The sequence below is a fragment of the Solanum tuberosum genome, unplaced genomic scaffold, assembly GCF_000226075.1.
Source record: "Solanum tuberosum cultivar DM 1-3 516 R44 unplaced genomic scaffold, SolTub_3.0 scf00133, whole genome shotgun sequence".
NCBI classification, from domain to species: domain Eukaryota; kingdom Viridiplantae; phylum Streptophyta; class Magnoliopsida; order Solanales; family Solanaceae; genus Solanum; species Solanum tuberosum.
In genome coordinates, this window is record NW_006239056.1 from 1,350,069 (window position 1) to 1,376,445 (window position 26,377).

General features: G+C 33.9%; 5 protein-coding genes across 8 annotated transcripts; 1 reads left to right on the top strand and 4 right to left on the bottom strand.

Moving 5' to 3' along the window:
- Window positions 1-10,658: 10,658 nt before the first annotated feature.
- On the top strand, window positions 10,659-18,641 carry LOC102596564 (probable magnesium transporter NIPA6). Of its 4 annotated transcripts, XM_006351118.2 has the most exons (10): window positions 11,115-11,200; window positions 12,499-12,768; window positions 13,393-13,449; window positions 13,542-13,632; window positions 13,715-13,875; window positions 13,971-14,098; window positions 15,061-15,198; window positions 17,541-17,633; window positions 17,711-17,831; window positions 18,158-18,641. In XM_006351118.2, the coding sequence occupies exons 2-10, from the start codon at window positions 12,717-12,719 to the stop codon at window positions 18,283-18,285; spliced, it is 969 nt and encodes a 322-aa protein (XP_006351180.1). In that variant the 5' UTR covers window positions 11,115-11,200; window positions 12,499-12,716; the 3' UTR covers window positions 18,286-18,641. The 4 variants fall into 4 exon arrangements, with proteins under 4 accessions (XP_015165865.1, XP_006351179.1, XP_015165864.1 ...); XM_006351117.2 differs by lacking the exon at window positions 12,499-12,768 and having other exon boundaries at window positions 10,660-11,200; XM_015310378.1 differs by lacking the exon at window positions 12,499-12,768 and having other exon boundaries at window positions 10,660-11,200; window positions 17,711-17,825; window positions 18,155-18,641.
- Window positions 18,642-18,835: 194 nt separating this feature from the next.
- LOC107061299 (probable inactive receptor kinase At1g27190) lies at window positions 18,836-19,468 on the bottom strand. Its single transcript, XM_015310322.1, has one exon. The coding sequence runs from the start codon at window positions 19,466-19,468 to the stop codon at window positions 18,836-18,838; it is 633 nt and encodes a 210-aa protein (XP_015165808.1).
- Window positions 19,469-20,026: 558 nt separating this feature from the next.
- On the bottom strand, window positions 20,027-21,175 carry LOC107061300 (F-box/kelch-repeat protein At3g23880-like). Its single transcript, XM_015310323.1, has one exon. The coding sequence runs from the start codon at window positions 21,173-21,175 to the stop codon at window positions 20,027-20,029; it is 1,149 nt and encodes a 382-aa protein (XP_015165809.1).
- Window positions 21,176-23,011: 1,836 nt separating this feature from the next.
- On the bottom strand, window positions 23,012-24,157 carry LOC107061301 (F-box/kelch-repeat protein At3g23880-like). Its single transcript, XM_015310324.1, has one exon. It carries the CDS (start codon window positions 24,155-24,157, stop codon window positions 23,012-23,014), a length of 1,146 nt encoding a protein of 381 aa, XP_015165810.1.
- A 582-nt stretch (window positions 24,158-24,739) lies between these two features.
- Window positions 24,740-25,861, bottom strand: LOC107061302 (F-box/kelch-repeat protein At3g06240-like). The gene has a single exon (XM_015310325.1). It carries the CDS (start codon window positions 25,859-25,861, stop codon window positions 24,740-24,742), a length of 1,122 nt encoding a protein of 373 aa, XP_015165811.1.
- Between the last annotated feature and the right edge of the window lie 516 nt (window positions 25,862-26,377).

Here is a 26,377-nt window from a genome sequence, read left to right on the forward strand (position 1 = left end):
ACCCCCGGCTAGCCCTCCTACCAGCCCCCCAACCCCCCCAAAAAAATTAATTTTGTTCTTAAAAAGTATTTTCAATTTCAAATTATTTTCTACTCTCTCGTAAAAATAAAAGATATTTTCTCAAAAACATTTTTCATTCATAAATCAAACACTTAAAAATCTTTTCTACTCACCAACCAAACCTGAGAAAATAAGTCAAAAATCTACTTGTTTTTCAGGAAAACATTTTGCTTCATACCAAACACACCCTAATTCATTACATCATAATTAACAGGGATGAAATGCTAAACTCACCATGTCAATAATTGTTTTCTTAATAGGTGTGTCAATTCAAAAATGGGCAAGTAATTAGAGACAAAGGGAGTAAGTCTTACTATATTGAAAGACATTATTATCAAACTTATCCGTCATTTTCAATGCCATGTTTTTCATCTCAACATCTTCGTGAACAAACAATGAATAGAAATCAATTTATGAAAATAATAGCATGCTTTATACAATACGTCCGATCCATAGCATGCTTTATACAATAAACTATCTTAATTTCAAGCCAAAAGTCTAAAAAATTAATACTTATAAACTTATCTCAAAGGGCAAACAAACTCTCATACGGATGTCTTTTCTTTTCGAGGCATGAGTATATGAGTCTATCAACACATTGCTGAATAAATTTTATAATTTTTAAAATGTATATAAGAGTTAAGAATAAATTAATGAAATACTATATTTTTTTATGTATAATTTCAAAAAGGCTCAGGAAAAAAAATATGATAACTAATATGTAACAGAAAGTTAATCGGAGAGAAGTTCAAAAAAAACAATGAGCAAAAATGATGTTTATCTTGTATTATGCTCCTAACCCCACTGAAAGAAACTTGATGTTGTCCTAGGTGTATTTTAAGTGCAAAAAATAAACATATAATATTATAAATATTTTGATAATATTTAAAATTATAAAATTATGTGATGTCTTTATCCAAAAACTTGCTCGAGTTTTTGTTCTCTTTCTTCAAAATGGAAGTTGATTTGGAAGGGTCTAAGATGCTTCATTTAATTTTCTTTCAAGAAGAATTAACATAAATTGCTAGCTATTTTATAAAATTATCTTAAAGCCGCCTTATTTTGTATGCACATGAATTTTGTAAGATAATAAATTGAATATTATTAGGACTAGCTATAATATTCCTCGATATGCTTTTCGTTTTTATATATGGAGTATAATATATATAAAAAAAAAACATATGACTCAATAAGCTAATGATGTTAATTGTCAATTGCTTCTTTAAATTATTTTTCATGTAGATATGGACAATTGTTGAATCAATCTGAAGTTATGCAGTTGGGATTGCACAATAATTGGAGATATTTTTAATACTCCTCAGGCATAAATTTTAGCTTTGGACCAAAATTTAATTTTCAACTTCAGTTGTGTAAATTGAAAGTATTTTTAGAGTGAAAAATCTAACAAAAAAGTTATAAAATACATCTATGATTTAAATGAGGATCCTAAATCTAAAATTGGTTATCCGTATATTTTTCACTACCCCACTCTATGTCATTTTCATTCACCGCCTTGTAATTAACTTATTTTTTTAGGATGTGTTTGATAATGACAAAGAATATTAATAGATGTTTTACTGAAAAGTTACTAAACTTTATTTTGTAACATAAAAGTCACTTGATAAATGTAGTTATCTCATAAAGTTACTTAATTTTGTTTTTTTTTTAATAAAAAAATCACACAAATAAATAACCTTTTATTTTTTTTAGCATTTATCATAAGAAAAATTAAGTCAACAATATCTATTAAAAATAACGCTCCAAGTGGTTGAATGTGTAGATGAAATGATAATAATGGAGTGACTTTAATTTTCTGTTACAAAACAAAATTAATATGAGTCCGAAATAGTTGTCATTATTGAGTGATTTTTATATGACAAAATAAAATTGAACGGCTCTAAGAGATAAAAGCATTAAGGAGTCGTTTGGTAAAGTGTATAAAAATAATGTAAAATATAGTGTATTAGTAATGCTTGTATTAGTTATGTCGAGATTTTTATTATGCAGTGTTTGGTTTGATGTACTAAAAATATCATGCATTGCATAATTTTTTTTAAAAAAATATTTGCTTACAAAAGTACCCTCCACAAATATAGTCGAAAGAATGTGAAAAAGTTTTTGAGGGACAGTTGTATCTTTAATCATGCTAATTGCTAATGCATGCATTAGAACTGATGGCATTACTAATGCACAGAAATTCATAGTAATACTAATCGGGGGCGAAGCTACACCTTAACAAGGGTGGTCAGATCAACAACCTTCGTCAGAATTTTTTTGTGAGTATATATGTTAAATATCAATATTTTTGGATATATACTAATTGTTAAACACTCTTGACATAGTAAAAAAAAAATAGCCCACTAGTTAAAGTTGTTCAAATTCGCCTCGGAGGCATTTGTTCAAGCCTAAACTTAAGCATTTTATTTTAAAAAAAAGTTAAGTTCCACTTTTTAGGTAAAATCCAGATTAGCAAGGTTTATTTTTTTACTTGTTCTAAGTATAAACATCCTTGACGAAAATTTTGACTCCGCCACTGTTACTAATACACTCTCCAATACACAATATAGTGTATTACTAATAGAAATATTAGTTATACATAGATCGAAGAAGTGTATCAAACAAAATACGTATATTAATAATATATAAAGCTGATGCATACATTATTTTAGTGTTTGATTGAACATATGATGATTGATTTTGAATTTTGATATTTGGAGGATGACAGTAGTAGTAGCATTAAGTTGTGTAACTTGGTGGAATTTCAAATGAAAATATAGGATATCCTTTCTACTTGGTCCAAAAATAAATAAAAAAGATATAGAATCCAACAATTTTTAGTGTTAGAATTGTCTCCATCATTACATATTTTCTCATATGGCTAAATTTACATTACACTTTCAAATTAAAAAAAATATGAATATCGCTAATAACGGAACATGAAAAAAGTATACTCTAATTGATGTACTCCAAAAAAGTATACTCTAGTTTATGTACTTAATTTCAAAGATAACTTTTTTTAGGAGTTATAAAAAAAATCTACTTACTATATAATTTTCAGAATTTAACTCATTTCTTCTTTTCAACCATTTTCAATTTTATGTACTTAATGAAATTAACATAACATGAATTGGTAATTTATTCTTTCATATTTTTAGTTTCATTTGCTATACTAATATTTTTCATATGTGATATTATATTTGTTTATGCTATGTACTAATTACTATACAATCATGTTCTCTTTTCTTCTTTTCATGTAGAATTGAAGCAAAATTCGCATGACTTTTGACTGCATTTGAGTTGATCATGATGAGATCAATTCAATATATATATATATATATATATCAATTTAGTGTTTATTTTTAATGAATAATAATTCATTTTATGAGATATATATTTTTATTATATATGTTCGAATATGTATTTATCTTTAAATAAATCAGTACTATACATGTCACTAAAATGCATCAAATTTGTAAGATTTTCTTGCTTCAAACTTACAAGTTGTTACTTTTTTCTAACCTAATAACTGTAAAAATTGAGATTTATTTTTACTAAAAGATATCCTATTACAAGAGTGATGAAGAGAACAAAACGTAAGGGATTAGTTTTATAAAAGCATTAGCTGAAGAATAATTCCATTAATATAATAAGAAAGTCAGATTGATAAAGGAAGAAAGCATATATTTTGTTAAAGTATCATGATTTGAAATTGTTTTATTAGAAAATTGATTGTTTAAGAAAATTATTAAAAAACAACTCCTAATTTTATACATCCCTGATCTTTTCTAGTGACACATGAATAAGGTATAGTGCAATTTTATTTTTTAATATCACAAGCTTTGACTAAATTTGGATCGCGTACTATATGATTCATTGAAAGTGACACTTTTTCTCCATATTGCAGGCTCGAAAACCAAAACTTCTGATTAAGAGTGAAATAATCTCGACTGCTACTGCACCACAACTCATAGGCCATATCGGTGGTATAGTACAATATTATGTCATAGTATTGTGTTGTTTTCTGTTTAATTTTCTTTATTATAGGAACCTTACATGAGATAAAATATTGACGGATGAATCTTAAAAGTGTTTTATATATCTTAAAACATAGTGGATTTACAAGCATTCACTTTTTAAAGTATCCCTTTTTTCAAACTTTAATTATAAATAAAGAAAAATTCTTTGAATTAAAACTTTGCATAAACAAACACACACACTACATCATAGCTTCAACGAGGTGAACTAAGTGACAAATATTTTAGCAAGAAAAGAATCTAAAATTACATAAATTAATTTTCTTTGGTGTTAGAAAGTTGTTATCTCCAAGTTTCATCGGTATTTGTCTCGGATAAATTAAAAATAGATAAAATGCAAACTCTTTTTATTAGACTTACTAAGCCATCGTGTATCTCGGATGATTGTAATAGTACTACTAATATATCTCCTCCCCTAACCCTGCCAACGAATATTCAACGCTATCACTTTTATGTATTGATGCATATTGAGTAATTTAATATAAATATCTTGTTGACAAAAAAAATATAAAATACAAAAGAACAATATATTGTTGACCACTATTTATGTTGGATCCCCTAACTTCTTTTCAAAGTGATGAAGAAACATTTGTATAGTACATAAATTGGTGCTGCAAAGAATAATCGTCGTGTTATCCTGCATTGATCTTGCAATATTTTATATTACAATTGGAAACTAAGTACTACTGATATATAATTAACTCTAAGGTCATTAATAGATCACATATTCCTAATCTTTTTATGCTTATTGTGAGAGCATTTTATGTGTTTCGTGTCTTTAACGTCTTTTCCGGAGTTGAATGCCTAGCTAGATGATCACTCAACTTTGCTAATTGACTATCAAAGTCACTCGACATTATTTTGTTTTAAAAAATTATTCAACTTTGCGTAGTTAGTTTCCATAGTCATCCGACTTGCCTAAATAATTTTCATGGTTATTTTAGTTGGAAATACATTTTTTGATACCTATTTATTGACGTGACACTAAAATTAAAATCAATATTTAAATTTATTTATAACTCAACCCTAAGTCCGATTCAATTCTTGATCCGTCCCACCTAAAATGACTATGAAAACTAACTAGTTCGACGTTCAAGTCAATACGTATTTTTAAATGTTAGTCGAAACAACACGAGATAAAGAAATTAGACTATTATATGTAATGATCTTCAACTATTTGAAATGTTCCATCGAGGAGAATGTCAAAGTTATTTAGTGATTCACGGTGTGTTTTCTGAGAAAAGGGTAAAAGATGTATGTATATACATTGAGTTACCTGTTTGATCAATTCCACCCTATGTTCTAGTCTATTTTGTTTTTGTTAATTAGTGGATACTTTTTTGTAAAATTATTTTAATTGAATGGATATCTATGAGTGTATTACTAAAAAGACTAAAAACTATTAAAAAAAAGAAAAGGTAAAAGCTTTTATGAGGGGTTGTCATGGGCTTGAGAATTGTCTTAGCCCACTTAGACACTGGATTTAGGCCCACGATGGCTTTTGTTGGAATTAATAGGAGTTTTTTTAAAATTTTATTTCACATCCAAAATATGACACTATTATCTATAAATACTTTTCATGTACAAGTAAAACTTGTTAAAACAAATATAAAATTTGAAATATAAAAATAAATTTTATCATCTAGATATTATTTCAGTATATGATATATATCGGGTTGACATCATTAAGGACTGAACTTCTTTCCTAAGACATGAACCAATTTTCTATGATACTTTACCAGTGTATGATATATCAGAATGATGCCATTAAGGACTGAACCTCATTTTTAAGGAATGAATCAATTTTCTATGATACTTTACCAGTATATAATAGGGTATCATATTTGCTAAAAATGATATACCTCAATGATATCATGTCAGTATATAGATATATTGTGATGACATCATAAAGGACTGAAGAGTCTCAATGAAGGACCAGAGCAAACCTCAATGATACCATAATAGTATATGAATATATTATTATGGTATCATGAAGGACTGATGAGTATCTTACTGAATGATGAAGGATATCTCAATGATACCATGTTGATATACAAATATACTATGATGGTATCACAGATGATTCAGGGGGGTCTCATGAAAGGGCTGAAACAGACATAAATGATACCATTATAACATAGAAATACTATATACTGAAATAATATCATTAAAGACTGAAGCAAACCTCAGTGATACCATGTCAATATATATATAGATTATGATTATATCATAGAGAACCAAAGCAATTCTTCAAGATACCATGCCAACATATAAATATATTTTGATGGTATCATGGGGCCTGGGGGACTAGTGAGTGACTCATTGAAGGAATAAAATAGTCATTCATAATACCTATTAATATATAAATATAATGTAATAGTATCAAAGAAGAATAAACTCTCGAGTCCCGGATTGGATTGGGGTTGGGTTTCGATTTGGTGTCGGATCTGGGTTAGGATTCGAGGTCTGATCTCGAGACATGTGTTAGGGTGAAGTTCCGAATCAGGTGTTGGAGTCAAGTTTTAAGTCAAGATCGAGGCCGAATCCTAATTCAGAAGTCACATCTCGAGTTGAGAGTTGGGATCATATCCCTATTTGAAAGTCGAGTCTTGAGTCAGAACTCGAGGTCGAGTGTAACACCCCAGAAATTAGTAGACTAAACTAGAGCCAAGAGCTAGGATTCTAGAGGGTGATGTTGGAATTATGGTCGTAGATGAGACTTTACGTGCTTGGAATGAAGGGGTTTAGTAGTTGAACGTCAAGGTACGTGTTAGACCTTGTAGCTTAGAAGACCATTTAGAGTTTGGTTGAGCATGGGAAGGGCAAGTGCCAAGGCAAAAGGGCAAGCCCAAGCCAAGGGGCCAAGATTGCTCAACTTTGGCAAGCTACTGCCTAAGGGGTTCACGACCGCCTTCACGACCAGTGGTCATGACCACGGTCCGTGAAGACCCCTTAGCCTTGTGGGAGATGAAGCCATGAAGTTTAGCTACTGTCCAAGGGACCACGAGACACTTTACGGCAGTGGTCATGACCACGACTCGTGGGAAGGCTCGTGGTCATGCCTTAAAATTGTGGGAGCTTGGAAAGTTGAGGGGAGCCAATGGTCAAGGGACCATGGGCACCACCACGGGCCGTGCTTTCCTTGATGGCTCGTGAAGAGGGGCGTGGTGCCTGGCACCATGGCTACCTAGTCGATGTTAGTTTAGTAAATTCCAAAACGTGTAGTTAATTAATGGGGTCGTTTTATATGTGTTTTATACACCTATATATATATATATATATATACTTTTAAGTCATTATCCCCCAAGTTTAAGTCACTTTACACTAGACCCAAATCAAAATCCCAAATCACTCCTCTTTTAAATATTTCTCTCTCTAGAAAGACCTTAATTGAAGAAGAAACTAGGGCATAAAACTAAGGTCAAGATCAAAGGTTTCATTGCTAAAAGCTTATGCTAGCGCATTGATTAAGGTATGTTTAGATTAGCATCTATGGGTCCTTCCACCTATAGAGCCCCTTTAGTAATCCCCCAATTGTGGATCAAAAACCCAAATCTAACTAGGGTTCTTTTTACATTGTGGGTAGGATGTGGGTATGATTCCAATCTAGTGGATAATACCTAATTATGGTTGATTTAGCTTTGTTTAGTGATATTATGATGAATTTATGTGATTTCTATGGTAAACCCTAGTCTAAATTGATGAATGTAATATTTGTGGGTTTATGCCATTAGAGGTCAAATTGAAGGTTCAAAAGTGATCCTCTTAAATCAAATGACATGAGTAGTAATGGTTCAAGGTTAGGGGAATATAATTATGAATTGAACTAGACTCTATTGAATATGATGGGTCTTAACTTGTAAAGATGGAATTGAGCCTTTATGAAGAATTATGACTAAGAATCACCTAGTAATGAAGAGTGTGATGAGAATCACTTAAGACGAAGCTTATTACTTGAATGTCTTGTAATCTAGATATGATTGATGATAGAATGAAGTAAAGCTTTGAGAGTAAGGCTTGAAGTCATGAATGTTGAATCACTTAGGCTTGAGATTAAAGCCTAAAAGAGAATAGAGGTCTAATAGGTTGGATTATGGTGAAAGGCCTATACTCACCTAACCTACCTTATGAATGTTTGAAAGTATGAAGTGATGGAATCACTTGAATATGGATTGGTTGTCAAGGACATCCTTCCATGAGATATGAATGTTAAGCAAAGCTTAACAAGTAAACCTTGGGGTGTATGCTTGGCTCCAAGTGGATATTAAAGATGAGATGAAGTGTCACACAAGATAGGGTCCGGGCTCCAAGTAGAAAGGAGAACCACACCTAGTTGATGTGAGGACTATCCAAGATAAAGGGGGAACTCTTACGTAGTAGAGTGTGGATTTTCCCAAAGTTAGGTCTCATGAGATGAAAGCCTTCATATAGTTGAGTTAAGGTTTCTAGTAGCAATCTCCATATCCAATGAACTTAGACATGCTTGAAGAAGCATCTCATAGTGTTCTAAAGCATAATTGAACTAAGACGTACTTAATAAAGTACCTCGTAGTGTTCAAGAGTATAAATGAACCTAGATATGCTAAAAGTAGTATCTCATAGGGTTCAATCTAATAATGAACTAAGATGTGCTTAAGGCAGTACCTCATAGTGTTCTAAAAGTTAAAGAGAGGAACTAGGTTCCAAATCAAGAAGTATTAGTATGAGAACCTAAAAGTAGTACTTAGCATGAGTAGTATTATGAGGTGCTATTCGTGCATTGCATAAGTATGACTTAGGGTCATTCAAGAAAAAGTTCTTATGAGTGGTGTATTTTAAGATAGGGTTGTGCTGTAGTTGCCTTCCATGATATGTTTGACTAAGGATGGTAGTTCCCTTGTCTATATGAAGTAAGCTAAAGAGTGAGACTAAGGGAGGGTAAGTATGACTATGTTGACTTCAAGGTGATACTTATTGTGAATATGCTTTTCATACATTGCACATGTATGCTTTTGAGGTTACTTAGGAGTATAATACCCTTATGGTAAAGAAGCTTAAGAGTTGACCATGTGTATAGACTATGATTAAGATGACTAAAAAATGGTACTTGGCTTGGGTAGTATTATGGGATGCTATCCATGCTTTGCACATGTATGCTTTTGAGGTTACTTGAGAATGGTGCTATTATGGTATAGATGACTACGAGTAAATTATGCTTATATGAATATGACTTATCTCTTATGCTCATTAATTATGTCTTATGTTGGCTTATGATTATATGATGCTTAAATGGAGATTATGCTATGCTATGATTATGTTATTATCTCTTATGTTTATGTCTTATGTTGACTAACCATTTTGAGATGCTCTTATGATGTTGTGTTAACTTTTATACTTGGTACATTTTGTACTAATGCATATTGCCTACATTCTAATCAAATGTAGGGTGTTGGAGATTGATTTGCTTTGGAGGCTAGGTTCCTAAGGTGCAAGAAGAGTTGAAGAATTGGTGAGTCCTCATAGCTTCGAGGACAAACCCTTTATGTTCCTTTATGTCATTTTCCTTATGTTTTAGACATTTATGTGGGCTGCGTCCCAAGTCTTTTATTCAAGAGTTTTAATAGATGGTTTGAGACAAAGAGTTAGTAAAGACTTCCGCTTGTTTATGGAAAATGTTTTCAATTGTATGGTTTAAAGAAGTTTTAAATTTTTCCGTACTTTCTATGATCTTATGTTATGATTTTGCTAAGGGCTTGTATGCGATCCCTTCGGGGTCAAGTACGCCATGTTACGTCTAGGGGTACCCCTGGGTCGTGACATCGAGTCTTGAGTCAGAACTCGAGGTCGAGTCTTGAGTCAGAACTCGAGGTCGAGTCCTGAGTTAGAACTCAAGGTTGAGTGTTAGGGTTGAGTCCCAATTCAAAAGTCGAGTCCTATTTCGAATGTCTGGTCCCAGTTTGGGAGTTAGGATCAGGTCCTAGGTTGGATCCCTCATCGATTGTTAGGATTGCGTCCCAATTCAGATGTCAGGGTTAGGGTCGGGTTTCGGGTTAAATGTAGGGTCCTAGATCAGAAGTCAGAGTCAGTTCCTTGGTCGGATCCTGAATTGGTCATCGATATCGCATCCCGATTTGAGTCTTGTGGTCAGGGTCGTGGTCGGGTCTCAGTTTGAATTTTAGGTCGTCCTGGGTCGAGAGTTAGGGTTAAATCCCAGATCGAGTGTCGAGATCGAATCTCAAATTATTATTCTTTGGGTCGTATCTCGATTCGAGTGTCGAGATCGGGTCTTGAATCAGTTATCGAATTTGATTTCGGGTCAGAAATTATTTTCCTAAAAAGTATTTTGTAATCTCTAACAAAAATAAAAGATATTTTCTAAAAAAAATAAAATTATTCGTCAATCAATCACTAACAAACATTTCAACTCACCAACAAATCATAAAAAAATAAATTAGAAACCAACTTATTTTTTTTTAAGAAAACATTTCCTCCTCACCACACTTTACAAGCTACCTAATTTAAATAATTAAACTATAATAAACCACTTAATTAAAAGCTACACGTAATGTATGATTTATTCATAGTTATGCCCAATTGTCGAAGACATACCATAGCCAAATCAACCCAAAGCAACGAATCAAAGCATGACAAAATTATGCTTATTGTAATACTATTCTCCATTATTGTCTATAACGAGCTTGCACTGTTAGCTCACCATTTCAAACCTGTTTTCGCCAATTTTCTCATATACCCATTTCGTTTTTCTTGCTGTTTTTTCATTCTCAGCTCTACAATTATAGGGTAATTGAGTAAAGCTACAGCGGTTTTAAGTATTTCAAACTTGCCCATTTCGTTTTTCTTGCTATTTTAGTCTTACTTGAGTGTTGTCTTGTTGAGTATATCCAGGGGAACCTTTTGGGTGTTGAAAGTTTTGTTCTTGGGAAAGTTCAGATGAGAATTAAATTCCAAAATTGTTGCCCAATAGTTTAGATATAATATTGGGATCATGTACAGTGCTAATTTGACTGGTTTTGGATTGGCTGTGGCGTCTAGCGCTTTTATTGGTTCCAGTTTCATTATCAAGAAGAAGGGTCTTCAGAAGGCAGGCGCCTCTGGTACTCGGGCCAGTGAGTAATTCATTTTCTTGATAGCAAAGTGTTTTTAGGTCTAATTGTCAATAATCTATTGCTTTTTGTTGATTTTGAACTTTGTCAATGCTTCTAGTGGTGGATTCATGGAGGTTTAGTTGTGTCCCCATTCAGTTTGCCGATGTTTGTGTGTTTTCTTCTACCTTGTAGTTTTGCTAAAGTTGTTTAATATGCTCAGTTCTTTATATGTGTGTGTTGCAATGCATTACTTCTTGCTAAGGTTAGGAAGGTTGACCTTGCTTAAAATTATACAAACGCAGGTTGTTGTAGGTGTTTGCCCTAATTTATTTATCATATTTGGATATAACATTTAGGATAACTAGATTTTATCAGGAAAGTATGAATCTTCCATATTTGGCTAATCCTTTTCTTGGAAGAACATGTTTTGAATTTCTATTCATTGAGGATTTCCTTCTCAATTTAGAGCATGCACAATGTAGTCTCAAGAGAATTTTGTTTAGGGCAAAAGTAAACTTCTTTACGAGTGAATTTTGTGAGGTTATTCTCTTTATATGTTTGTACTCTTTTTTTATCTTTGTGAATTCTTCATGTTAAATTTTTATGTATTTGGTATATTTCTCTTTGTTATACTATCATAGTCCAATGTTTGCTTTATTGGCTTCTTCATGACACTTGGTAATTTCGATCCTAACAATGACAACAAAACCCCTACAATCTCTCAACTAAGGCAAATTAGGTAAGAATCACAGTTGAAGTAAATGATTTATTGTAGATGACGCTAGCTAATTGGGAATAAGGTTAAAACCTTGTATGTTAGTGTACAGAAAAGAAGTGTGACATTTGGAGAATCTCTTAACTCTAGAAAACCCCTAGTTTTTCTTAATATAAAATTCCTGTAGTATTGAAATTGAAATGGGCCCAGATATGTAGAATGAATATAGTGGACTCATAAAGCTGACACCGACTATTACATGATCAAGTCAAAATTAGTCGATTGAAGATTGATATTTCTAACCATTTTACTGCATTACCAATTTACCATATATCAGATGCTGTTTATAGATGTATGGAATTGGAGATTATGCTTGATGAATAGATTGTTCTTTTACTTCTTACTTTGAAATATCAAGTGGTAACAGACTGATAATGTTGGGTTTGCTTTTGTACTGGTATGGTGGTACCTGCTTTTCTGCTGTCCCCATTTTAGTTTTGCGGGTGAAACACATGTTTTACACCTGAAAATTCTTACTTCATTTGTTTTCTGCTTAAGTACAGTTTAAGATTATGTTATGCTCTGTTGGTACACCATGTTGTAGGTGCCCGACTGTAAAATAAGAGCAATGGGGTAACACTTCCAGCAAATGTAGAGTCACAATGAGTATTACTAATACACAATGACTGCTTATAAAAGGTGATATTGCATCTTACAAAGCAGTTATCCGTTTGGGAATAAAGAAAACTTGTTCTGGAACTCAAGGAATGGAATTTGCACTTCTCTCCGAAAGGGAAGTATTGGGTGTACATTTCTGGGAAAATGAATATCAAGTTACTTATATTGGAATTGACACTTCACACTTATCATGCAAGTAAGTAGTCCTTGAATAATATTGGAGAAGTATTTGCAAAAGAATTCATATTCTTCTGAATGTTGACCAGTCAGCTGCCTAGATTTCGGTGGCAGTTATCTAGGACTAATGACATTGTTTTAGCAATCAGAGCGACTCCAGCAGCACCTGTTTAAACTTAATACCTTTGATAGTTACCGCTTGTAGAATGGGCCAACAATTTAAATATATGCACTCATGCTTCTGCTTCACTAAATGATTGTTGTTGGTAATTCCAAATTATTTGATCTATCATTTCCGAATAAACACAGACTGCTGTATTAGGTAGTACTAATACATGTATTACAGAGAAGAAATGAGCTCAAGACATAATAAATGGATCTTGACTTTAAGAACTGAAAATGATCAGTGTAGTGGATTTTTTAAATCATTCTGCACTGTAATAAGCTGAATGAATTTCCTTGACATTGTAATTTATCAGCTACTTTACACATTAAAAGTAGATATATTGGGGACATCTTGTAAAGTTTATATATAGAAGATGCTTTTCTGTAGCAGCATTAAATAGAATTTAGTTTAAAAGCTGATTATATGAACTCTGTTGCTCTGTCTATTTGACAATAAGATACTTGTTTCTTGCTGAAGGCTCGGGCGGATATGGTTATCTACGGCAGCCTCTTTGGTGGATTGGGATGGTAACTAGTAAGTCTTGAATTGCTTCTTAAATGTTAGAGAATATGTTCCTGAATTTGTTATTCTAATATAGAGTGCAATGTTTACCATAATCCTTGCAGTGATTGTTGGAGAATTTGCAAATTTCGTGGCTTACATTTATGCGCCAGCAGTTCTTGTGACACCGCTTGGAGCTTTAAGTATAATTGTGAGGTAAATTTTCCACTCGGCCTTATTATTTTCTGGGCAATGGCTTATTCGGTTTTCTTCCATATAATTTGGCGCTTTGCTGCAGTGCTGTTCTAGCACATTTCATACTGAAGGAAAAATTGAAGAAACTGGGAGTATTAGGATGTCTTTTATGTATAGTAGGTTCCGTTGTCATTGTTCTTCATGCACCTCGTGAACATGATCTCAATTCAGTGGATGAAATATGGGCATTAGCTACACAACCAGGTGTGCTAATGTACTGTGCTGTATTTCCTTGAAGATCATTCTTATTTGCCTTGCTGATATATCATTTTTTTGATGTTCCACTCTTTGTTTTGCAGCTTTTCTTTTGTACACTGCATCAGCAGTTGCAATAACATTGGTACTAGTCTTGTATTGTGAGCCTCGCTATGGTCGGACAAATATTATGGTCTATATTGGTGTTTGCTCCATCTTTGGGTCCTTGACGGTTAGTGCCTCTATTGTATTGATCTATATCCCTACAGAGTCTGTACTTCTACTCAAGAATTAAGAAAGCGAAGGAAGGAAGGGAAGAAACATGTGTCACAACCGTGCTTTAGTTTGTAGCTCTGAACTGACTGAGTTAACCTTGAAGCTAAATTGACAGTTTGCAAGACGCCTTATCTTTTAAACTTAACGTTATCCAAATTCTATCTTTCTCCTTGGTGTTGGAATAGCATAATTTGACCACTAAATGGATCATATTTTTTAAGTTGTGAAGAGTCAAACTGGTCCTGGGTCCTTATCCATTGCTAGTTGTCACTGAAGTAAAAGAAAACTTCTCATTTAGGTATAAATGGATGTATGGAACTTGAAATATTACTCCAGAGCTTTAGGGTGCTGTAACGTGTTTGCATGCTAGTAGATGTCTTTTCCTGCCACTATACTTGTACAAGTGACTATACTTTGATCTGTTATAATTTATAAGGCATCCAGGGTTGCTGTTGTTTTTCCTTGACTAGTAGGTGTGTAACTCAATAAAAGATTGCAGTGCTATTACTTTATTTTATTAGTTTTTGTCTTTTACATAAATTTAAAATAAGTCTAAGTTGCTAGTTGAAATAAGCTTTTATCTAGTCATTGTTAGTTCGAGGTCGAGTTATTTTATGACTTCTTTATCAATCGAATTCACTATCTTTTGAATAATACTCATGTATTTTGCTTAAAAAACTCGATAAATAACAGTTTATGAATTGGTTCCTCTCTTAATTTTTTTGTATTAATTGAGCTACTATTGCAGTTCTCTTTGCCGAACTGACTTAGAGAGAGTGCTTCTGTTGCCAATGAAATATGATAAAATTATTCCTCATGAGAAGTAAAGAAAATATAGGAACTAGTCCTTCTCATAAGTACAATTGGTAAAAATTGCATGTAGCAGTCATTTTAAGTTTGTTTGTTGCTCTGTTGTAGGTTATGAGCATCAAAGCTATCGGTATAGCTATAAAGCTTACATTGGAGGGTTCAAACCAAGCTGCAAATTTTCAAACTTGGGTGTTTGTGATGGTTTCTGTTACATGTATAATTACTCAACTAAATTACTTAAATAAGGTAGACTTTCTACTTCTCCTTATAGTATGTAGCAGTGTTTTAAAAGGCGGGGGTGTGAGGCGAGGCGCTTTATACAGTATGGGGCGAGGCGTAAGCCCCGAGACACGGGGCGTAAGTCCCATGGATCTATGGGGCGTAAGTCCCATAAATCTACGGGGCGTAGTCTCATGTATATTCAATTTTATAGTTTTATTACTAATAAAATAAGCAAAAGTAAATCTTTCAATGATTTTTACAAATAATTTTTTTATAAATAACCTATAATATATAGAAATTATATTTATTTGAGATAAATATTAATAATCAATAATGAAGAAAAAAAGTATTAATAATTACTATTTGAGAAATATCATTACACCAATAATAAAATATATGATTTAAAGCAAAAAAGGTTTAAAAAAAATTAAAAACGCCCGGGCCTACGTTTTTACGCCCAGGAATTACGTTTTTATGCTCGAGGCTTATGCCTCAAATTTTAGAACTTACGCCTTATGGATCTACGTCTTTGATTTACATTCCGGAGCGTTTTTGGTACGCCCTGCCCTGAGACTCGCCCCAAAAACGTTTTTGAAAACACTGGTATGCAGTGATGTTTGAAGTCTGAGAGTACTATTAGAGGGCTCATTTGGTGTGAGGGATTAGAAATAATAGTGATGGGATAAGGAAATAATGATGGGATAAAAAAAAAATTATGTTGTTTGGTTGGCAAGTCCGGGATAACTTATCCCGGGATTAATAATTAGTACCGGGATAAGTTATCCCTCCCCATGGGTGGTATAGTAATCCCGGAATAACTTATCCCGAGATAAAATAGGTAAATGACAAATATGTCCCTTTAAATCCTTTTTATACATCATTTTTTACATTTATGTATATTTACACTTTTTTTAATACCATGTATAATAATATTTACTACTCCTTATTTTTATGATAATTATACATATTTTTCTATTAAAAAATTATACTATATAAATATAATTTTTATTTATGAATTATTTTGACTAATTCTTATGTTTATTTTATTTTGATTTCTCATAAATTTTCTTCTCTTTAATAAACTTAAGAGGGAAGTTCTATTTTTAAGCTAAATAAGAAAAAAAGTTATTTTTTTAAATACACATGGTACTTATCATGGGAATACATAAACAAAAATATTTAAGTTAAATAAAATAAAAGTTTTATTTTAAAAAATGAATAACTAAAGCTCACAAAGAAATATTTAAAAAGTTTAAATAAAGTGAAGGGTAATTTTGTAAACAAACAACTTGTTCTTAAAATTTATCAATATATATTATTTTGAATATAACAAACCAAACACTCAATAAGAAATAATCCCAGGACAACTTATCCCATCATAACTAATCCCAACATAACTTATCCCAACATAACTTATCCCATCATAACTCATATTCAAACCAAACGACCCCTTAGAATTATGCTTTTGGACTACAGTAACTTTGTTTAGCTGTGTTGTTTTTGAATAAATCTTAGTTAAAGTTTGTTAGCTAGCTAGCCTTAATTTCTAGTAATTAGTTTCTCCCGTTTATGTGATATTAGTTTGACTTGGCACAACATTTATGCAATATGAGAAGACTTTGCAATGTTCCAAAACTACCCTTAAAAGAAATGAATTTTTAAATAGAAGAATACACTTTTGTGGACCTTTTGCCAAATAAGTGTGACCCAGCATGGGTAAAATGTTGATAATGTCATTAAACATTTGCCAAATAAGGAAATGTGTCATTTTGTTGTGACTTGTGACTGACTAAAAAGTAAAGTATGCCATATTAACTGGGATAGTGGTGAAGGCAAGATATGATTGTATGAAGATACTCCAGGCTAGGATAATGATCATATTTTTACTGTTTTTTATTTCAAGTTCCCCGTAAATGTAGAGTAAGCTGAATAAAAAAGTTCCCTTTGATAGCATTGCAGCATTTTCCTCTCAGTCTTGCTCTGTTATTTTCCAAAATTTCTCTGCTAAAAACCAACAATTAGTAAAAGAGCATTTTTCAACGCTCCTCTTATTAAATTGCCCATACACTAGATCTCCATTCTTGGGCGTGAGGTAGTGTATGAAGAGATCTTTTTAATATGGCTTGAACAATTCTCACCACATGGGTGATCTCTTGAGCTATCTTTTGAGGTTGAGTAAGACCCAAGATCCATTTCTTTTTACAAGTACAATTGTAATTGGAAAACTTATGAACTGACACTCATTGGCATTTGTTCAAATGCTTGAGCTAATATTTACAGGGATTACTATAGAAACTACATGTTATTGAATCTTGGCTTAGACTTGTATTGTAAATTGGACAAATGCCTGAATTTGACTCTTGCAGGCATTGGACACATTTAACACTGCTGTGGTTTCTCCAATATATTATGCCATGTTCACATCACTTACAATTTTAGCCAGTGCCATAATGTTTAAGGTATTCTGAAAGTTTATGTTCGGGATGCAAGGAGGCCTTCTCTCATTTTCATTTCTAATGTCATGTCTTTCTCTCAGGATTGGTCTGGTCAGAGTGTTAGCAACATAGTTTCAGCGCTTTGTGGCTTTTTAACTGTGCTCTCTGGTACATTGGTTCTTCATAGTACAAGAGATCCAGACCCTCCTCCTAGTAGTACAGGTATTTACACTGAGCTTGATCAGAAAAATCCATGTGCCTTATCATTCTAGTCTGTGCAACAATGCAAAAAGGTTACACATACTGACTATTGTGATAAAAGTTTTAGGTGATACTTGATAACCCTCTTTGTTGTTATGAAGTAGTAATAGGTGTGGATAAACTTAGGTGATACTTGATAACTCTCTTTGTAGAGCATTAATAGAAGACTTATCATAGTCTAGACATTCTAAATGTATATATTCTTGTTTGTTGCAGTTCTTGCAACCAGAAATTTGTTGCTTTTGGGCACGTCTTTGATTAGTTTAAATATCATATATTACTTGCAGATTTGTACGCACAACTTTCCCCTCAAATATCATGGTTAATACATGCCAACGGAGAAATATGGAAGCAGAAAGAGGACAGTTTGCATTCAGAGTTTGTTGCAATAATCAGGCAGGATCATTTCAAGTAGCGCAAAAGAACTTAAATGATTGGTTGGAGGCACTTCTCTATGGCTGTTCATTTCCGTCCAAAAAAAATAGGTGTGCCAGATTTTGGATTTTCCGGTCATCTCCCCTTTATCAATTTCAGCTTGAGAGTGTTTTCTGTTTTTATTCTTTTGGTGAGATGTCTGATATCTGTTGATTATTCTCGGCCATTTCTATGACTCAATTTTTCAGCCTAGTTTGTAGATTTCTGGGTTTGGTGGGAACCTAGATGTAGTATAGTGGGTAAAAAAAATGGTAGATTAGTATTCTGTTGATAAATTGTTCTGTACGCGAAGAACAGTCTTGAGCAAGGCAATGATAGTTCGAGTATTAACATTTCTGTTCCTTTGTGTTGTGTACAATAACTTGTGGAATGGACACAGGAAGAAGCCAGTGTTGCATTTGTTAACTTAAAAGGCATGGAATTGTAGACATTTTCACCATACAATACAATTATGAAATGACAGGAAACAGAAATCTAGATAGGCTATAAAAGATACAATTAGCCAAAACTTGGCTAACTTTCTGCCATCTTCAACCACATTTGGCTAATGGTCCACCGCAGAGATGTCTGTTTCCTCCATATTCAAAATCAGACAATCCTGAAAATGGTGGTATTTTACCAGAAAGATTATTGTTGGCCACGGAGAGCACCTTAAGCCTCGTTAATCGAGAGATTTCTGGTGGAATATTTCCAGAGAGTTTGTTGTTATTGAGCATCAACTTGTTCAGGTAGGTGCAGTTTCCAAGTTCAGCAGGTATAGAGCCGGAGAAACTGTTGTTGGACAAGTCGAGGTTTACTAAAAAAGGAGTCCAGCTACAAATCTCCGAAGGAATGGGACCGGAGAACTTGTTACCAGAGAGATCAAGAGAAGTCAAAGAGGAGCAATATTTGAAGGCATCTGGGAGCTGTCTACTGAGATTCATGTTTGGAAGTGAGAGGCTGAGCACCCGATTCTCGAGGTCGTTCCAGCAACCGACACCAATGAACTTGCAGATAAACCCCATGGAGTAGTTTGAGAAGTTCCAAGAATTCAAATTTCCATTAGGATCCTTAAATGAGTCCTTCAGTCCTTGCAAACACCTAATATCATCTGATGCAGTAACATTGTGAAGTAACACTGAAAATGAAAGAAAAAGGAGAAAAAATATTGTAGATTTAGCCATGGTGAAAAAATGATGAAAGGACAAAGTGGGAGGATTAGTCTAAATAGAGTTTTTCATGAGAGAATACGCGTGAAGAATGAAGAAATGGTCTTTGGTGTGCAAGTTCCAGTCAAGGTCAGTGTTGCATTTTAATTATGTAGTAGTTATATGAGTCATTATATTACTGTACTAGTTAAGAAGAGTATGTTGATTAGTTAACTTATATTGGCAATTTCGTAACTTATAATACATAAATATGTCCTTTATGGCTTCAACGGGCATAGATGCCCTTCAACTTTGAGTGTACATAAGTAGACAATTAAATTTGTATAAAGTTGAATTGCCACGTATGATGTGTGTGTCTATTTGTTCAACTCTATACAAGTTTAAGTGTCTACTTGTGTGCACCCAAAGTTGAAGAAAATAAATTCCAAACGAAGCCAATTTAAAGAACACGTTTATGTATTATGCCTTTTTTATTTCGTGTAATTATTTAGAATACAAAGTCTTTAACCCAAAGCAAGCACTCACAGTCACCAAAATGAAGAAATAACAAAACAGTACATACATTTTGACAATCTAAAAGACATTCACATCCTCAGCTTCAAAACTCTTGAGAGAAAAGGAGCTTGATACATGGCTAGATGCTATGATGTTCCCTTCACAGACATCAAGGATTTTCAAAGTTTTCTTCACAGGATGGTGCAAGAACATGAAATCGCATTGGCACAAGAACAACACCTCTCCATCCTCCAAAACTTTCAACATAGAAATTATTTCATTGCGCAACCAATCGTTGCTTTCAGGAGAAATGTTTATGACAATCTCTTTAACCCATGAACTAGTAATTCCATATTCTTTCATCACCCACACCTCGAAATAAGTATCTGCATAATTGTCACACACACATAAACAGCGTCCATAAACTCCCAAAGTTCGTAAATTTGGACAATCTTCCTCAGTGTACCCTGGAGCTGTGGGGAATGATTCAAACAACTCATTCTCGAAATCAAACGAACATATTAACTCATTTCCATTAGCATCATAGACCAACCAATGAATCTTTGCATAGAGGTTCACCCCATCTGACATGAAAGAGAACATAACATGTCCTGCATTTCTCCAATACCCTTTGCCAATTGTGTAGACTTGACCTTTAGACTTGTAATAATCATCATAAATTTTCTCTTGGTAAATTCTAACCACTTTGTACTCGAACCTAACAGGATCAAAACCGAAGCCATAAGTGACAATACCATTGGGCCACCCTCTTACCCCTTCAGCCTCTGGAAGGATGATATACTCTCTGGTTCTCGGATTGAGGATGTAAATAGTATCAACACGATCACGATGGGGGAAGTAATTAAAACAAACGAAACCATGAACTGATCCAACCATCCAAAATGGACCAACAGGAAAGTAAAGTTGTAGATCAAGGTCAACATTTGGATCGAGGCAAAATGAATGATCAGTATCTTGATCTTCAAATTTCAAGAACTTTAAGGTATCAGTAATAGAAATCGCATCCAAGCTGTATTGGTTGATTATGATGCCTGCTGGAGATGTTGAACGTGATAGTTTTAAAAATTCGGAATCTAAGGTTAGGTTTAGAAAAGATTTGGAGACGCTTTTGACGTATAAGAGTGTGGTGGGAGGTAATCTAGAGAGAATTTCTAACAAGATTGGAGATGGAAGATCCACCAGTGATGTTGCTTCATCAATACTCATTTCTTACAACTCTTTGGATAATGAAACATGTACCAGAAATGTTGTGTCCAAAATGTTTTTAACAAGTTAGCTAGCTGAATTGTTCAACACTTTGGAAGAATATTCAACATTACGTATGCCATATTCATTGAAAATCAAAAGTCCAAGAAACCTTTCATTTTCAAGATCAAATGTCAAAAGTCTAAAATTTGAGTTATTAGCTATGCTTGCAAACATGACAACTAGAGTAAGGTGCAACAATATTAGAGATTTTGGGTTCTAATTTCTAGTATTTCCAAAAAGATTTACTTTTAAAAATATTTGTTCGTGAAAGTTTGTATATACATTTTTTAGATCTGGATTTACTCGACTATACTTGGTCTAGCAGGCTGTACTAATTTATTTTCATTAAGATTAAGATGTTTGAATGTGAATGCAGATGTTATGATATGAGAAGTCCAATATAGAAGAATAAATAAACGTAGTTGTAGAGGGTCGAAATTGAGTAAAGGAAGGGAGGCTAATTTCGTTTCTTTTAAATTGAGCAGTCGAGATTGAAATCAGTTTAATGAATAGCAAGGGCGAGGATTCAACCACGACATCAGGTCAGTTATCACTGTTATAACCACCCTGGGAGTGTGGGCGTAAATGAAGAAGTAGTATTTTGACATGCTCCTTGTAAGGGAAACATTTGGATGGAAGGATGGATGTCGTTAAATCATCCACGCTGACATGCTCCTTGTAAGGCGAGCACAACCCTGTTACACTGGAGGCCAGTACAAAAATAAGTGAATTTCCACCAGATGTGGTAATTGAAGTGATATGGAACAAACAATAGTGGAAGTTGTGTGCTTATGTGCTTTGTCTGGACACAATAGAGGGGTCAATTCAATATTGGTGAAGGGTACCATAAAGAATAGGAACCTTACTGTGCTTATTGACTTTGGGAGCAACCATAGTTTCATGGATGCTCATACTGTCAAAGGGACTGGTTACCAAGTTAGTTACTGCCCATTGTGAGAGTAACAATAGCAGATGGCAACTATGTGATGTGCAACTCTTCTTGTTTCAGATTCCAATGGAAAATGCAGGCTAGGACATTTCAAGAAGATCTATTTGTAATTCCACTAGGTGGCTATGATCTCGTTTGGATGAAAAAGCACAACCCTACTAAGTTTGACCATGAGATAAATTGTGTAACTGGTGTTGAAGGGCATTTCTGAAGAGGGCAAGCTCAGCATGATCCATGATCAATAGTGGTGCTATGCATAAGTTTCTTAAGAAGGGGAATGCTCTATTTGCCCATCTATTCATGATGAACAGTGCAGCAGATCAGGATCAAGAGTCGGAGGTTATAGTACTACATGTATTAGAATAATTTATTGATGTGTTCTCTGAGCCTAAGTCCTTGCTTCCTATCAGATCTTTAGATCCAGTCCATGAGCTTTCAAGATCAATTGTCAAAAGTCTAGAATTTGACTTATCAGCTATGCTTGCCAACATGACAACTAGAATATGGCAAGGCCCGCGAGGGGCTGGGGTGGCCCGGGTCAGAGCATAATCGAACATGACGCTTGCACGTAGGATGCCGTGTAGAAGACAAATTGTCATGTAGGACGACTGTGTCTATTTGTTCAACTCTATACAAGTTTAAGTGCCTACTTGTGTATACCCAAAGTTAAAGAGCACAAATTCCAGATAAAGCCAAGTTAAATGACACGTTTGTGTATTATACCTTTTTTATTTCATGTAAGTAATTCGAATACAGAGTCTTTAATCCAAAGCAGGCACTCGAGTCACCAAAATGAAGAAATAACAAAACAGTATACTCTAGCACAATACATGCATTTTGACAATCTAAAAGACATTCACAACCTCTCCTTCAAAATTCTTGAGAGAAAAGGAGCTTGATACATGGCTAGAAGCTAAGATATTCCCTGCACAGACATCAAGCTTTTTCAAAGTTTTCTTCACAGGATGGTGCAAGAACAAGAAGTCGTCACGCCACAAGAACAACACCTCTCCATCATCCAAAACTTTCAACATATAAATCATTTCATTGCCCAACCAATCGTTGCATTCAGGAGAAATGTTTATGACAATCTCTTTAACCCATGAGCTTGTAATTCCATATTCTTTCATCACCCATACCTCAAAATGAGTATCTACATAATTGTCACACACACATAGACAATGTCCAAAGACTCCCAAACTTCGCGAATACCAATACCTTTTCTTATTGCGCCCTGGAGCCGTGGGGAATGATTCAAACAACTCATTCTCCAAATCAAACGAACATATTGACTCATTTCCTTTAGCATCATAAACCAACCAATGAATCTTCGCGTAGAGGTTCACCCCATATGGCATGAAAGAAAACATAACATGTCCTGCATTTCTCCAATACCCTCTGCCAATTGTGTAAACTTGACATTTAGACTTGTAATAACTAGTATTATCATCATAAATTTCTTCTTGGTAAATTCTAACCACTTTGTACTCGAACCTAACAGGATCGAAACCAAAGCTATGCATGACATCATTGGGCCACTCTCTTATCCCTCCAGCCTCTGGAAGGATGATATACTCCCTGGTTCTTGGGTTGAGGATGTAAATAGTTTCAACATAATCAGGGAAGTAATTAAAACAAACGAAACCATGAACCGATCCAACCATCCAAAATGGATCAATAGGAAAGTAATGTTGTAGATCAAGGTCAAGTTTTGGATCATGACAATATGAATGAGTATCCTCATCTTCAAATTTCAAGAACTTAATGGTGTCGGTACTAGAAGGCTCATCAGAGCTGAATTGGTTGATGATGATGCTGGCTGGAGATGTTAAACATGATAGTTTTAAAAATTCGGAATCTAAGGTTAGGTTTAGAAAAGATTTGGAGACGCTTTTGAAGTATAAGAGTGTGGTGGGAGGTAATCTAGAGATAATTTCAAACAAGATTGGAGATGGAAGATCCACCAGTGATGTTGCTTCATCAATACTCATTTCTTACAACTCTTTGGATAATGAAACATGTACCAGAAATGTTGTGTCCAAAATGTTTTTAACAAGTTAGCTAGCTGAATTGTTCAACACTTTGGAAGAATATTCAACATTACGTATGCCATATTTATTGAATTGAATTTTCAACCTTTCGCTTTCAAGATCAATGGTCAAAAGTCTAGAATTTGAGTTATCAGCTTTGCTTGCCAACATGACTTGGTCTTGCAGGCTTACTGTCCCTAAGGACCAATGCTAATAACTTGGTTAGAATAATTGGGAATACATGTTTTTTCTTGTCCTAATTTAGAGATATTTACTTTATGTAGTGTAATGCCAACATCCTGCCTATGGAAAGGCCCATGAAGGGTCGGGTTGGCCTGAATCAGAGTCATAATCAAACATGACGCCTACTTAGTGGGCTTGATTAAGAAATAAAGTTGCGACTTTGCTATCAGCTGTAGGTTTTTGCATAACCAAATTACTTTTAATTCAAAGCAAAGAATTGCAGTTGACATGAGTAAATATATAAAACAGAATGGTAACAATATACTATAGAAGTACGATACACACCTTTTTGACAATAATCTAAAAGACATTCACAACCTCTACTTCAAAATTCTTGAGAGATAAGGAGCTTGATACATGCCCACATGCCAACAAGTTCCCTTCACAGACATCAAGCATTTTCAAAGTTTTCTTCACAGGATGGTGCAAGAACAAGAAATCGTCACGCCACAAGAACAACACTTGTCCATCCTCCAAAACTTTCAACAGATTAATCATTTCATAGGACAACCAATCGTTGTATTCAGGAGCATTGTTTATGACAATCTGTTTAACCCATGAATCAGTAACTCCATATTCTTTCATCACCCATACCTCAAAATGAGTATCTGCATTATTATCACATACACATAAACAACGTCCAAACACTCCCAAACTTCGTAAATTTGGACAATTTTCCTTACTGTACCCTGGAGCAGCAGTTGGGAATGATTCAAACAACTCATTCTCCAAATTAAACGAACACATTAACTCATTTCCATTAGCATCAGAAACCAACCAATGAATCTTTCCATATAGATTCACCCCATATGCCCTGCATCCAAAACAGAACATGACATGTTCTACACTACTTCTCCAATACCCTAATTTCCCAATTGTGTAAACTTGAGCTTCAGACTTGTAATAACGAAAACCATTAGTATCGCGAATTTCCTCTTGATAAATTCTAACCACTTTGTAGTCGAACCTAACAGGATCGAAAGCAAAGCCATAAGTAACTAAATTAGGCCACTTTCTTACACGTTGTGGCTGAGGAAGGATGATATATTCTCTGGTTGTTGGATTGAGGATGTAAATACTATCAACATCACCGAAAAAGTGATTAAAACAAACGAAACCATGGACCGATCCAACTAGGAAAACTGGATCAACAGGAAAGTAAAGTTGCAGATCAAGGTCAACAATTGGATCATGATCAAAGTTGTTATCGACTACGAATTTCAAAAACGTTAAGGTGTTGGTCCTATTAGAGTGGAATTGGTGGATGATGATGCTGGCTGGAGATGCTGAACGTGACAGTTTTGTAAATTCGGAATCTAAGGTTAGATTTAGAAAAGATTTGGAGACGGTTTTGACGTATAGGAGTGTGGTAGGAGGTAATGTAGAGAGAATTTGTAACAAGATTGGAGATGGAAGATCCATCAGGGATGTTGCTTTACTTCACTCATTTCTTACAAAAAGTCTTAGCGCTGATATTTTGCTATTTATAGCAAGTGGCTCGGTGAGTTTGATCATAAAAATTATTCATATTTCAACTCTATCTTCTATATTTAAGTATAATATTCAAACAGTTTTCCGGTCAAACTTGCACAACACGCATTCAGTATTAAAGGTAAACAAACAGTTATATTGTGGCAACATGACAAGAGTAAAGCGCAAGCATATTTGAAATAAAAAGACTATTATATATTGTCTTTAATTTGACTATCGATTAAATAAAAAGAGAATGTTATCAACTTATTTGCAAGCAAAGTTCATTTATTAATTTCCAATTACCTTAAGTTTCCATCAAGAGTACGTTCAGTGGGTCTCATGTGTATACGTTCAGGTAAGGGAATGCACCAAGCTCAAAAAAAGGATCTTTAGCCCCATTTCTTGTTGTTTTTCTGAGTTCTATCGATTATTTTCAATCTCGTTTCATTCTCTTATTAATTTGAT